Here is a 13,838-nt window from a genome sequence, read left to right on the forward strand (position 1 = left end):
TCTGTGATTTGAACGTAACATATGGATGAAAACTAAGAGATGTAGGGGAAAGAAGAGCGAAGAGAGATGATTCACAGGAGCCCAGCTGAAGATGTGACGTCGGTAAAGGGACGTGCTTGGCAAGTGGGCCAGGGTCAGTGGAGAAATCCTGAGGGATCTGGACACAACCCCCAGAGGCTTCTTTGAAGATAAGAGTCCTAGGGGAAAGGTCTAAGGCTTTTTGGCCATTTGGAAGAAATGTTTGTGGAGAGAGGGCGAAGGAACAAAAGGCCAGGCAGACAGGGTGCAACAGAGAAGCAGTCCCAGCAGAAAGCCAACCCTGGAGAAGACGTAACCATTACACTGACCAAGATGTGCAAACAAGATAGCATGTTCTTTGCACCAAGCTTTGCTGCAAAGAGCCTGGTTTATTTTCACCATAAACCTTAACTGCTCAAATTCCCTTTCATGCTTATGAGCATAGTGTGCCTAAACTGGACATCAGCTGCAGTTTTTTTAGAGTGCAGTTCCTGGAGACGGCAGCAATGCATTGCCAGCAGCCATTCACAGCATTGCTGGTTTGGTGAAATACTGTTTTCTTCTTCATCCTCCTGTTGGATAGCAAAAGGTTTTTTTCCCAGATGATGGGTGCCATTTTATCCCGTGTAAGCCACCCATTCTGGCAACTCCTAATGGCAGTCATCTCCATGTGTACCTGAAATCTGGTAAGACAAGAAAGTGCATGTTGATACATGTCGATATTCTGGCATTATTTCAGTAAGTGTGCAATCCGTTCTCTTCCTTTCGCTGAAGGATCTGATAGGGAAGGCTCAGGTGGTGATACTACATGGACACCAGCTAGCAGCAAATCATCACTACGCACTCAACTTAATTTGCCAGCAATGCAACGAGCTGCGGCACCATTCTGATGTCTTGTCTGATGAGATCAAAAGGAAGCAGATGCGGCTGCAGAAGACCTTGGATCTTCATACGCGCCTTCAGCAGGTAGAGTTCAGAGACACGGTGCCCTGAGAAGTAAATAGTTAGCTTCTCCATGGGGTTAGCCTCTCCACTTCTTAGCTGGAAGCATCTGGAATTTGCAGCTTTGCTTCAACGGGTCATGGTAGAAAGTGTTCCCCAGAGGCTGGAGGAGTGCTTCTCACCTCACTTAACTGGTTAAGTTAGCAAACAGGTATCTGCTGGTGCTGTGAATAGTCAGCAGAGAGAGGTGGGCATCTCCAGCGGACAATTCAGAACACCAAAGTTCAGCTGCTGCTGTTGCTCATGCTTTCATGGTGCATCCATGTATTAATTGACTTTTGAGGTTTTCATACCCCATGCAATAGAGGTAATGCTTTCAGATGAACTCCAGCCTTTTTTTGTTAGTGATTTATTAAGAACGAACATAGCTGGCTGTAAAATAAGGTGACAGATTGGTAGATAGGCGCAGCTGCTGTGTGCTAGCATGGAAGTGGAATCACGTGGCTCCAACGCTCTTTGATATCTTAATCAGCATCAAAAATTCATTTAGGGAAGTTCATGCTAATTAGGCCAGAAGGCACACGACTGTAATATGCTTGAGGCCATTAAGAGAAGCAGCGAAGTTTGACCCTGTTCCATTTCACTGTTTTGGGGGACTAGGGAGCTTGGGTTTTTTTTCTCTGTATGCTCCTCTTCAATCTGTGGGGACGGACAATTCCTCGGCAGCCTCTCAGCGGCAGGGCAGTGTCCTCTCCTGGGCTCCTTGCGGTCCTGGTTGGTGCTGATGGTCTAGCCCATGGGCTCTGCTGGAGCACGCCGTGGTCCTGCTCTCCGCGGCTTTCCTTCCCATTCACGGCACTGGAGGTCCTCTGTCGTTCTTGGTTGTAGCATCTTCTCACGCCTGTGCACACCACAGTGCGCGAGTGCCAGCTGAATCCCGTTACCTGTGCATGTTAAATGTACAGCTTTAAACTGCAATCTAAAATCCTTATTTTTTTAAAAACATGAATGCAATTGCTTTGATCGCGGTTCAGGTCTGCACTGAGCCAGGCATTTATCTCAAGAAACGCGCCTGCCTCGTTGTTAACTCCGTAGTGCCCCCTTCAGCTTTCTGAGTCGGAGAAATAAAGATCTGCTTATCATTTGGTTCAACTATGCACTAAATAGTGCTTTTGTGTCAGCTATACCGCTGGTTTTATCCAGGTAGCAGTGGGAGTACATCTTGGCTGGGTATGTTGAGTACTGCAGTCACCCTCCAGAAAAAATGCGGCCTTTCTACTTTCTAATCAAAATGCAATAGCCGCTGAGCTCTTTAGGAGTACTAATTATCTCCATGTTGAAAATACAGATCCGGTAAATGATATTCCTCACGGCAACCTTGATTTAGTAGGGGTGCCGCTGAGGGTCTCGCTCCCTGTCTTTGCCCCGTGCTGTTACCAGGCTCTGCAGTGCTGTGATGAAGGTGCCTACCTGCTCGCCAACCAGCAGATGGATAAGTGCCAGTCTAAAGAAGGCGCTCAGAAAGCTCTCCAGGACATAGAAAGGTTTCTTGAAAGCTCTTCAGCCTACTTAAACTATGATCCCCAAGCCCTACACTACGATTTTGAGTCAGTCTTAACATCTGAATTGAAGGTAAGCAACCCCTCCAGTTCCTTGTTACACGAGTAAAAAGCAAGATCGGACTGTGTTGCGGTGTTGTCAGCTTTATAGTCCTCTGTTTTGGGTCAAAGTGCAAAATAATGGTAGTTATTTGATCACGGGAGTCTTTTTCACTTTTTTTCAGTGCCAGATACAGTCAGTGCAGGTCAAGCTTGAAAACGTTCGAAGCATGTTTGAGAATCGGCAGTCTTGCTTCAAGAAGCTGTTGGATAAACACGTGCGGCCCGTCCAATTAGTAGCCCCTCGGCCAGAAAATCCACCAAGATCAAAATCACCGTTATTCTCTCCTAAACATGGTAAAATATTTTAAGTTTATGATATTCTCCGATGATAATACTGCTTTGAGGCAGGAAGAGTAAGGCTAAGGATGGTTTTGAGAAACCAACTAGACCTTGCTGGCTGATAGAGAGTTGTTGTGTAATGCTGAATGTATATGAGATGATGTATTATCTTTCCAGTTTTTGTGTCTAGCTTCCCGTACCTATGTGAAGAATGGGGCTGGTTGCTTGGTATTTATTTTCACTTCCTACTCAGTAAAAAAAGAGAGCTGTAAACAGCACATACTTCCAGTTCTGCTTTACTAGCATCCTACTGGGCTGAAAAAAAGTGAATTAGTATTACAGGGAAAAAGGGCAAGGTTTATAAATTTATTAGCATACCTATTCTCTGTGGCAGTCTCCATGAGTGACTTGAGCTGGAACTGACATAAAGTTAGACTGATGTTTGCAAAGGAGCTTGGAGAAATGAGGAGCTCAAATCTGATGAACAGAAATGAGCTGGATGCTTAACTCCCTTTGATTCCTTGAGAATGTCTTCCTTAAATCCCAATTGTGGAATAATTAATGCCCATAAAGGTACAAATTCTGGTTGAACTGAGGTCACTGAATGTTTTGCCTTGATTGTGGTAATGGGATCTGGCACGATGTTAGCTTTAAATGATAACATTAAAACTTTCATCCATGGCAGCCTTGTATGTATCAGAATTAAAAGGTATTCCAAAGTAACGTCCATGTATTTTAAACCAGGGACGTGCTAAGTTATGTGGGAATATTAAATTCAGTCATCTGACTGTATAAAGCAATTAAACATTTGTGTTTTAACACAAAATTTTTATGATGAACTGGTGAATGTTGGTTATGGTGCACTGAAGCAGGTGTCATGCAAACAGTACAAGTGGCTCCGCTTCAGGGAGCGACTGATGTAAAACACCAAGGTAGTGGAGGGGTGGGAGCGAAGGTAGAGGCGGTGAGGGGAACTAAGCTGCTCAAGATGCAGGCCAGTGAAGCAAATGAATCCCAAATTTCCTTTTCCCCAGGCCGATGCCACCTTCACTAGACCACACTGAACCCCTTTCCTCAGTCAGGAAAAAAAGCTCCGAGTCTTTAAACTAAAGTATTGTCCATTTTACCTAATGCAACTTTTCCAGCTTTCTAGAAAGAAGAAAGCGTTAAGGAGGAATGATTGGGGTATATAAGGGGTAAATGGGTGGCCACCTCCGTGGGATGTTGTGAGACCATCAGCAATCGGCTGGACTTATTTCATGCCTTTATGGGATGCACGTTTTTCTAGCGAAGGCCCTCAGTCGCCTGCAAAGCGCAGGTATCCTCCATTAATCCTTTTCCTGACAGAGATGATCAAGTGTCTTGAAAGGAGCAGAGCCAGCAAGCGGGGAAAGACAAAAGGCTCCCCTTTGGATAGATCGTGCCAAGAGAGCTTTTTAATAAGGCCTCTGCTTGACACAAAACATCAAAATGCCGCGGGCCTGCTGGCGTGATGTGCGGAGTCAAAGCCGCACGCTGGGCTCCGCCGGGAGCGCTTTGAGGTGGATGGGTTTCGTGGCGTGGACTGAAACCAAACCACCTCTGAGCACGTCGCTTTTGTCCTCTTTTTCTTTCTTTCTTTTGTTTCCCCCCCCCTCCTTCTTTTTCTGTCTGAGGACAGATGCTTCCTCTTTCATCTTTTCCATGGATTTGAAGCCTGTCTGATAAATGTGGTTCTAATTTTGAAACCACTTTTTTGGGGCAAAAAGAGTAAACCTATCCTGTCCTGAGCCATAAAGCCCAGTGCGATGTGCAGAAGCGGTTCAGCAGGCTGCGGCGGAGCCCGCGCGCTGGGGTAAAGTCACTCTTACAGCAAGACAGCGGGCTGCAGCTGGTGACCATCTCCCGCCCAGCTTCCTACCCCTCTTCCCTTCCTCCCGGTAGGACCAGTCCTCGCTTCTTTTGGGTCTGCCTGTCGCGACGGGTCACACCCACGCACGCCTCTGATCTGCCCTCCCGCATCCAGACCTCCCTCCTTCACGTGGCGCGTTTACGCCCGGAGGTCTCGGAGACGCGCCAGAGCTCCGTCTCGCAGCAGCCCCCGCTGAAGGTGGGGCGCCCGCTTCCCAGGGGGGTTTGCGTTCCTCTGCACCCGTTTTTCTCCCGACATCTGTTCCTTCACAAAAAGGGGGCTCTTTCGGGGTCAGCACTGTTCAAACCTTCGGTCTAGGCGCAGCTGCTGTTGCATTCGTATGTGCTGTGATACCTTTTTTCACCCTAACGGAAAGACAGTTCATTAGCCCCATTTATTTTTTCTTTTTTAACTTTGCTAGCCCCTTTTTTCTATTTGTGAATAAGGTGAATATTGCACATCGGAATGTGTCTGGTTTTGGTCCGTCTCAGAATCCGGTGCAGTCCCCGGGGCTGCAGCCTGGCGCGTGGAGCTGTCGCTGAGGCTGGAGCCGGCACGATGCTGGAGAGATTCGTTATTGCCATTCATGTTGGGGGAAAAGAATTCTTCTTTTGGTGAAGAATTGCCGTATTGACTATTCAGGAGTAAGAAGTATTTGAAAGATGCCGTATAACTCACTGGGGAGATTGATGTTTTATTTTTAAGCTTCCAATTTACCTCTGTAACCCAAAGTATTACAACTTGTAATTATTTACTGACAATATCAATAAATTCTTCTAAGGTGGAGAAACAGTTTATACCAGCTGAGCATCTTGCCCTACGTTCATAAAAGGACTTTAAAACAGTATCCCAGTAGGTGATGTTCCTTTTGGTAGTTCATTTGATTTTATTGTTTTCTATCATTTGCACAGGCTTCACAGACTTTGTTAGGTTTGATTACAGTATTCACTTAATGGACATTTTGTTTCTTCTGATTACTTTTGACTTTATGGCCTTTATGACCATCCGTGTGACTTGTGTTATTTGGCATTAGTATTGTTGCTTGAGATATCCTTTATTTCCTTTATGTCAGTTTGCTTGTAGCATTAGCTAACTAATTATTCATTCTTAAAATGTATCCCATTTTTCTTTGTGACTTTTTAGTTTCTGTCTGAACCATCTCCTTCACTATGTAATGTAACGTAATTATGCTTTTTTTCTACCCAAGGTGTGGATTTTAATTCCAGTTTGAAATTTTCGTTTGATCTTTCTCTCCCTGGGAAGAAAACATCAAGAAAAACTCCAAGTTCTCGCAAGGTAAAAATTAGTCATGAAATCTGAATGAGTTTTATATACTGAAAAACGGAAACCCTTCTAAAAATTGATTGTACTTAGACTTTGGATTTGAGGATGCTCTTTTTTTTCTTATTTTTTAAAAAAACACAACCCTTCCGTATCCACATGGTTTAACTGGATTAGTCCAGCACCTGAGATCTGTCTTGGATTGTTTTCCCAAGTCACAGATATCGATTCCTCTGTGTTATTCCCTGAACTTGTTCTTTGCATAGCAGTGATGTCTATTAGGAAAACTCCACATCCGCGGACATTTCCCTTGTGGAAACTTTTCTCCGGTCTGTGCACTAATGAATTATGTTACCAGTATTTTCGGATTTTATGTAGCAGAGTAATTTTGGGGAATATTTGGCTACCCATTATACGCTATGCTCTTTTAAAGTTTTGTGTCACAAGGGATTTCTTAAAAGGAAGCGTATTTCATCCTTCCCCAAAGAGTTCCCGTGCCGATGTCAGGGGCTGGGCTCGTCCTGCCTCTGTAGTGATCTCCCTGCGGCTCTTCCTAGGGCATCCCCTTTCTCTTCCAGATCGAAGTCATGCACGACTATCAGGAAAAACGGAATTCCTTGCAGTCTTTTATTTCAGACAGTGACGACAACTTAGATATACTAAAAGGGTAAGCTTTCACCTTGTTTACATCGCTCAAAATGATGTTTATTTTTGCCCAGTCCTTGCCCCATCCGTGTGTTCCTCCAGCCTGACCTGGGTGTCATCTCTTGCGCTTTTGCCGGTTTTATCATCCCTATGTTGGTTGTTAAGAGATCGCACTATGTTTTGGGCTTGTTGAACTGCACTGATTGCCTGTGGTTTTTTTACAGACGTAAAAATAACATACTACTTTTTTTTTTCCTTTATTCTAGCCATGTCATAAATGAGCTTATAGAAACCGAGAGAGTGTACGTAGAGGAACTCTTCACTGTTTTGACGGTAAGTGACGACTTCAGGTTGCTCATTATTGTTCTCTGGTGACTTCTACCAAAGGGCACCTGCCACTCTGTCAAACCAAGCAAAAATGTGATCGGGCAGGTTTCTACCAACCTGTCAGATCCCAAGCTAGTCATAAATTTTCAAGTTTTCTCCCTAGCTTTTCTTTGTTGGAGGCTTCTGCAGGAACAGTTGGTGTCAGGATGAGCTTTTCATCTGGAATGAGGGAGAAGCCTTCTGTGTGTACACAAAAGCACTGGTAATTAGTTTTATCGGTTCCTGGAAAAGTGTACAAAAAGCTGGTATTCTTACCTGTTCCCTAATTTCTTTTACCTTTTGGAGACAAAAGAAAGAAGCTTCTGTTTTATCCTTGGGAGGATTCTGTTTCAATACTGTGAAGTTTGTGAACGTATAAAGCATATTTCTTTAGAAACCAGATTATACTTTCTCATACTGCCATTTAGACACTTCTACTTTATTCCAAAATAACTCTTGCTGATGGCCAAAACAAGTTGGCTGTTAAATAGCTCTCTGCCCTTGCATTTCTCTCACCCAGGAGCAAGCAGGATATAAATCTATTGGACCACAGGTAGTTACATGTAATTGCCCTGCGCTGATTGGGTTTTTTTCTTAAACCGCGCTCTGTGTGATAAAGCAGTTGGCAGATATGCAGATTTATTACTGTGCACATCAAGTCTAGGTAGAGAAAAATGGACAGATAGACTTCAGTTTTCTGAAGATAGTATTTCCTTTGAAGAGGGAAGCCTGCTTGCAGTGGTTAAATATAAATGACTAATTTTCCAGATACTGATCTTCTACCGAATCCTTAATCAACTACAAAGTGCCTGCTTAGTATAAGGAATACTGATTCCAACCATAGTGAGCGTGAGAGATTAATTTGGAAGGCCAAAGAAGATATTCTGTACATACCGAATACATTTTCGCAAACATTTTTGCTACTCATATTAAAAGGACCTCAGTTCTGTGCAATGCTTGGTGACTAGTGTGGCCAGCTTGAGCTGTGGCTAATGGCCTTCTTGATGTCGTCTTTGTAGCGATGGTCCTGAGCTCTGGCCATGCCTTCTCCCTACCCTACAGTTAGGATGTTCACCATATCTGGTGAATGTTGTGGCGTTGGTGCAGTGATGTGATGTTTCTGAGGGGAGCTTTGCATTATTTCCTAGTTCTACCCAACCATTTGTAGTGCAGTGGTGTCCCTGCCAGCTCCTCCCCGGTTTGGGAGGCCGTGATTTCAAGAGGCAGGTGGAGCTGCAGAGGACAGAAATCCCGAGGCGTCGAGGAGAGCGAGACCCTAGTGCTCAATGAGTCTTGTACAAGAGCAAAAAGCCCATTGATTTTGCTATTTGATCTCAAGCTGTTTCTGCTTTGTAACGAGTCACCTCGTGCAGCGGTTCACGTGAGGTTGTGTGTATCTGCATACCCCGTACAAACACGTTGTCACTCCTGTGTCCCAGCAGCTGTGTTCAACCCAGACAAGTATTCCTCCGGGACCTCTCCCGCAGGGAGGCCATAGCGAGGAGAAAGTGGCTGCGGTTTGCCTTTGGTGACTAGAGACATCTCCGCAGCGCTGGCCAGCCCCACGGGAGCCGTCCCACGCCATCCCCTGCTGGACCACAACCCCACACGCCCAGGGACTGAAAAACAGGGGTTTAGGGACAAAAATAAGGAGATAAAAGGGATGTTGCGCTTTGAAACAAAGCAGATTGTGTTGAAAGTCTGTTCACGTCCCTTTTTCATCTGCCTTCGAGGAGATGCCAAGCCAAGGCCTTACCAACTGAGTGATGAGCCCCTTTTGCATCCCGCAGGGCTACAGAGCTGAGATGGATAACCCCGCCATGCTCATCCTCATGCCTCCCGTGCTGAGGAACAGGAAGGACGTCCTCTTCGGAAACATGCCCGAGATATACGACTTCCACAACAAGTACGATGCTGCCTCTGTTCCCCTTTTTACCAGACTGATTTCCTATAATGATTAAATACCCAAGCCGTACCCTGCTCACTGCTGCATTTTGTTTCTTCCCCTGTCTCTTGCAGAATTTTCCTGCACAGTCTGGAAAGCTGCCTGGGAGCACCCGAGAGAGTGGGGTTTTGTTTCCTAGACAGGGTGGGTGACTCATTTTCACATATAAAGCAGACTTGAAGGCCAATGTTTCTCCTGATTTGTCGCACCCTGCAACATCTCAGTTACATCAGCTGAGTAAGATGCTTCTGATAGGCAATACCGACAGCAAGGCAGGGAGCGTAGGTGCGTGGCCAGCCCCAGATGGAGGAAAGCAGCAGTCGTGACTACACCGTAGTCTGCTGTGATTCCCAGCAGTGGTTCTTTCACCCAGAGTCTGTGACTTTTAGATATTGCAGTTAGCAGGAGAGAGAAAAGCAAATTTACAGTTTGGGTGCTCACCTTATTTGGCTGCCCAGCAGGTTTGTGTGCATGCGTGTGACTTGCTTTTCGGCTTCTCTTACAGCGAGAGGATTTCCAGATGTATGAGAAATACTGCCAGAACAAGCCCCGGTCGGAGTCCCTGTGGAGGCAGTGCTCCGAAAGCACCTTCTTCCAGGTGAGCTGTTTGTTCCTACCAAGGCAGGCGTTGTCCTGGGACACTCACTTGTCCTAAACACCCTCCTCGGCACCCCAGGGTTTTGCAGCATATTCTGTTTATCGTTGCATGGAAGCCTCACAAAAATAGCAGTTGGAGTTTCTTGTACAGAAGGAGTTTAAGGCAGATCCATTCGTTATATTATTTTATGTGTTTTTGTAAAATTTCTTTAGTTGTAGGCGGCATATGACATTTTTACATGAAATCTTCCAAGTCATCAAACCATACGAATCATGCTGTTGGAATAACTTATAGTTGGTGCAGAACTTACTTAATGTGAATTCGTTGTTCCAGGAATGCCAAAGAAAATTAGAGCACAAACTCGGGCTGGATTCCTATTTGCTCAAACCAGTGCAGCGCCTGACAAAATACCAGTTACTTCTGAAGGTATTTCATATTCTGCTTTGAAAGGACATCAAGAGATAGATTTGTTTTCCAGTTTGTTTTATTTTTCAATTAAAGGTTACCTGTAAATCAGCACCAAGCCTTAGATTACATATTGCTTATCTTGGCCCTCTGTAGTGACTCTCAGTGAGGATGAAAATTCGCATTACTGAAAAAGGAACAAGTGCTTTTAACGAGCCATTTATATGGGGAGAAAGACTGTTTGAATCTGTTCAGAGATGCAAAATGACAGAAGCGCTTCTAAGAAAACTGAACCAGAGATGATCATAAGAGTATGATGAATAAAATATATTATATTTTCTTCTTCTCCTCAGGTTGTTATAGTGCCTGTAATCTTTGCATTTATTCTTGTGTCCCCCATCTGAGGCAGGGCAGTGCTGTTATTCCCACTTTACAAAGTGTGAGCAGCAGTGGGGTGGTGGCTTCTGAACCCCACCTTCCAGCTTCTTGAATGAGGGATGAGTTACACAAGAAGCTGTAAGACGGGCAGAGGAGCTCTGAAATGAAAGTAACTTTACGTCAGTGGTGGAACTCCCAACTCTATCTTCTGCTTATTGACTTGAAGGCTCTGGATTTTATAAAATCTGTTCCCTGCATCTGCCAGTCTGAAGATAATCATCTGCTGCAACCTCATTTGAAGGCATATATGACATATTGGCAGCAGATGGAAAACCTGAGCCTGATTTTCCATTTCTTACCAAGCAGGAAAACACAAAGAACTCAGATGAGCGTGATGCCGCTCTATAACCTGACACCGTCCCTCACGAAGCCCAGAAAAAATGGGCCATGCTTCAGTGATCTGTTCCACACCTCACACTGACTGTGGTTTGGAGTGAGTCTTTTTTCCGGTGACATATGAAAAAAGAAACTCAGGCAGTGTAGATTGCTCTTGGGCATTGGAAACTTTGGATGAGATGGAAAAGTCTGCTTTGTTCAAGTGCAGACACATGCTCTTCCATTTCTATTTTCAGGAGCTGCTAAAGTACAGCACGAGCTGTGATGGAGTTCAGGAACTTCAAGAAGCTCTGGTTGCAATGTTGGATTTGCTAAAGTCAGTCAATGACTCTATGCATCAGATTTCAATAACAGGATATGATGTGAGTAGATTTGGGTAATGAGAGACCTTGCACAAGGCCAGATGGTGCTTTGGGAATGGATAGTGTTCCAGAATGTACGAGCTAAAAGCTGTACTAGAACAGCTACAAAGTGAATGGGATCAGGAAACTCTTACAGGTGTCAGTCTTCCATCTGATTTCAGGATTTTGGAAAATATCCGCATCCAAAGGACATGCCGAGTCGCATAGTGCCCACACTTGCCACCTTGTGGTTTTCGAGAGTATTTTTCCAGCATGCACCTTAGCTCTCTCATGGCTCACTTTATAATTCACCTGAGGTGTCTTCATAGCGTTTCTCGTTCAACATTGAACTGAATACTCTCTGAGGCTGATTTTGATCCTTGCCCATTGAAGCGCTTGTCTTTGCTAGGGCTTCAGGGGAGGGTGAGGGGTTGGCTTTCTAAGCTGCTGGTGCCAGTCCTGGCCTCCTGGAGAAGTCCATCCTCCGAGACCTCAGTTCAGGCTCAAATCTCATCTGCCCTCTCCCACTGAAGTAGCCAGAGCCCTTGACCTGGACATCCATAGGAGCTGGAGAGTTTTCCTATCTTCCTAGTTCTTCCAGTTACTGACTTGTATCCCTTCACATAGTCTAGCTGCAGCCCTGTGTCCGAGACCTCTGCTTCCCTCCTGGCACCACGCCGTCACTCCCGAAAGATCATCTGATCCTTCCAGGAAGACCTATTCTTAGAGTGACATGCCTTGGAACAGGGCTGGCCCCATCGCCTCTCACTGTTTGGACAATCCTCTTATATTTTAATTGACGTGTTTTTTCTTTCTTTTTTTTATTTGTCATACTCTCATCAGGGTGACCTGAGCGAACTGGGGAAAGTATTGATGCAAGGGTCTTTCAGTGTTTGGACAGGACACCGAAAAGGTCCAACAAAAATGAAGGATCTTGCCAGGTTCAAGCCAATGCAGAGGCATCTGTTCCTGTATGAGAAAGCCTTGGTCTTCTGCAAGAAGCGAGAGGAGCACGGAGACGGATATGACAAAACCTCATCTTACAGTTTTAAGCATTTTTTGAAAGTAAGGACTTTTTAGTTGGGGCCATTGCCATGTATATTGTAAACCAATAACTCTGCAGACCCAGAGAGTATTTTTCTTCTAACACAGTAGCTTGTTTTCTGCTATTAAGGGTTGTAATGCCCTGTATGGAAGTGCCATGCCCATGAAAGGCTGTTGGTTGTAATAAGCTGTGAGGACCCCCATAGCTGAAGCAGCAGCTGGGAGAGCCCATGGACCCAGAGTCACATACGTGGTGGCATCTGCCAGGGAAATGGTGCTGCGGGCAGGTCCCAGGGATGAGAATGTGCCTTCCCCCCTCCCCTAGTCTGCTTTCCAGGAGCCGGGACGAGGGCATGAAACTGGGGAGGCCCTTTGCATCTTCCCCAGCCCACCTGGGGAGGCTCCTCATGCCCCTGGTCCCCAGACCCTTGGGCTGGGGTCTGTCTGGTGCACAGCCTGGAGAAGCCTGGCTGCTCCTGAGCCCTGTTTCCCAGCCAGGAGGATGTGGAGATAACTCTTCTTCCTCTCTCATTGCCTTTCCTCTTTGGCAGGCTCTAATTGCAGCTAGAAGTACAATTATCAGATGAAGAGAGTACTCTATGGCGAAGTATGAGGGACATAAACTACTGTCCCAAGCCTATAAACGCCAGCTATTATCAATAGAAACCTTCTGGCATACTGCGTGTGATGAGCACTTCTAACATCAGCATTTTGTCTCAGTACTCTGCCTTGTTTTTCTTGATAAATAAAACCCCAACATGGGTCTATCTTAGAATGGAAAAAAAAATGGGCACTTGGAGGCAGAGCCTTCAGCCCCAGGTGCTGCAGGTCCCTGATCTCAGCGGGGTCTGGAGAGATGCCACGAGTATTCGAAAGCCATGTAAAAGTAGATAAGTCTGTTCAGCTCCAGTGCATGTTACAAATTGTGTATTAAAACCAAATCCCAGGCCATATGTTTAGGTACTTAAATGTTTTTCCCAAGCAGCATCATTTTCTTTCTGGAGAGCTTGTTTTCCCTGTAGTACTTGTTTTACCGTATGTGCTTTTGAAAGAACTGAACGAGGTGGTGGCAGGGAAAGCCTGCTCGGAGGAGAAAATCTCGTGTTCAGAAGTCCAGGCAATGTGGCCAGGGTTTTTCTTTGCCTCGAGAGGACTCACTTTGCAGTTGTTTGTGCTGCCACGCTGAGAGGTTGGGGTTAGGGAATCCGTGGATGCTGCAGCATTACATCCGCACACATACGTTTTCAGAATTGCTGCCCTGAGGGCGAAATCATGTTTCTGGAGCTTGACATTTGTTTGATTCATGATAGTATCAGGAAATTATTTTTCTTTGCAAGAATGTTTTCTGAGGATTCAGAATTAAAGCAAGCTGTTGGGTAGAAGCTGTGTAACTGGATGTCTCTAAAACAGACCCCTCAGGATAATATTTTACATCCTATGTAAAATACCCAGTGGTAAATACCTCTTCAGTAACTTAGAGGATGCAGGTTCATAACTCACTGCAATGCCAAGTAAACCAGTCCGCCTCTTACCCCCGTGGAAGGTGATGCAGACGAACGCCATCCCAGAGCTTTGCCCTAGCCCCCCTCGCTCCGCATTGCAGTGAACCAGCGGCTGGGGGACAGTAAATCCTGGCCGGGGGAGGACA

General features: G+C 45.4%; 1 protein-coding gene across 1 annotated transcript in view; it reads left to right on the forward strand.

The window, feature by feature from the left end:
• MCF2 (MCF.2 cell line derived transforming sequence) overlaps window positions 1–13,838 on the forward strand; it is a 60,091-nt gene that overhangs the window by 33,266 nt on the left and 12,987 nt on the right. Inside the window, exons 14-25 of the mRNA XM_075162698.1 lie at window positions 793–984; window positions 2,401–2,592; window positions 2,744–2,915; window positions 5,999–6,087; window positions 6,651–6,739; window positions 6,984–7,050; window positions 8,874–8,989; window positions 9,103–9,172; window positions 9,534–9,626; window positions 9,960–10,052; window positions 11,042–11,167; window positions 11,990–12,211. Coding sequence (XP_075018799.1) covers window positions 793–984; window positions 2,401–2,592; window positions 2,744–2,915; window positions 5,999–6,087; window positions 6,651–6,739; window positions 6,984–7,050; window positions 8,874–8,989; window positions 9,103–9,172; window positions 9,534–9,626; window positions 9,960–10,052; window positions 11,042–11,167; window positions 11,990–12,211 — 1,521 coding nt within the window. The remainder of the gene's footprint in view (window positions 1–792; window positions 985–2,400; window positions 2,593–2,743; window positions 2,916–5,998; window positions 6,088–6,650; window positions 6,740–6,983; window positions 7,051–8,873; window positions 8,990–9,102; window positions 9,173–9,533; window positions 9,627–9,959; window positions 10,053–11,041; window positions 11,168–11,989; window positions 12,212–13,838) is intronic.

Source organism: Calonectris borealis, chromosome 13 (genome assembly GCF_964195595.1).
Source record: "Calonectris borealis chromosome 13, bCalBor7.hap1.2, whole genome shotgun sequence".
Taxonomy (NCBI): domain Eukaryota; kingdom Metazoa; phylum Chordata; class Aves; order Procellariiformes; family Procellariidae; genus Calonectris; species Calonectris borealis.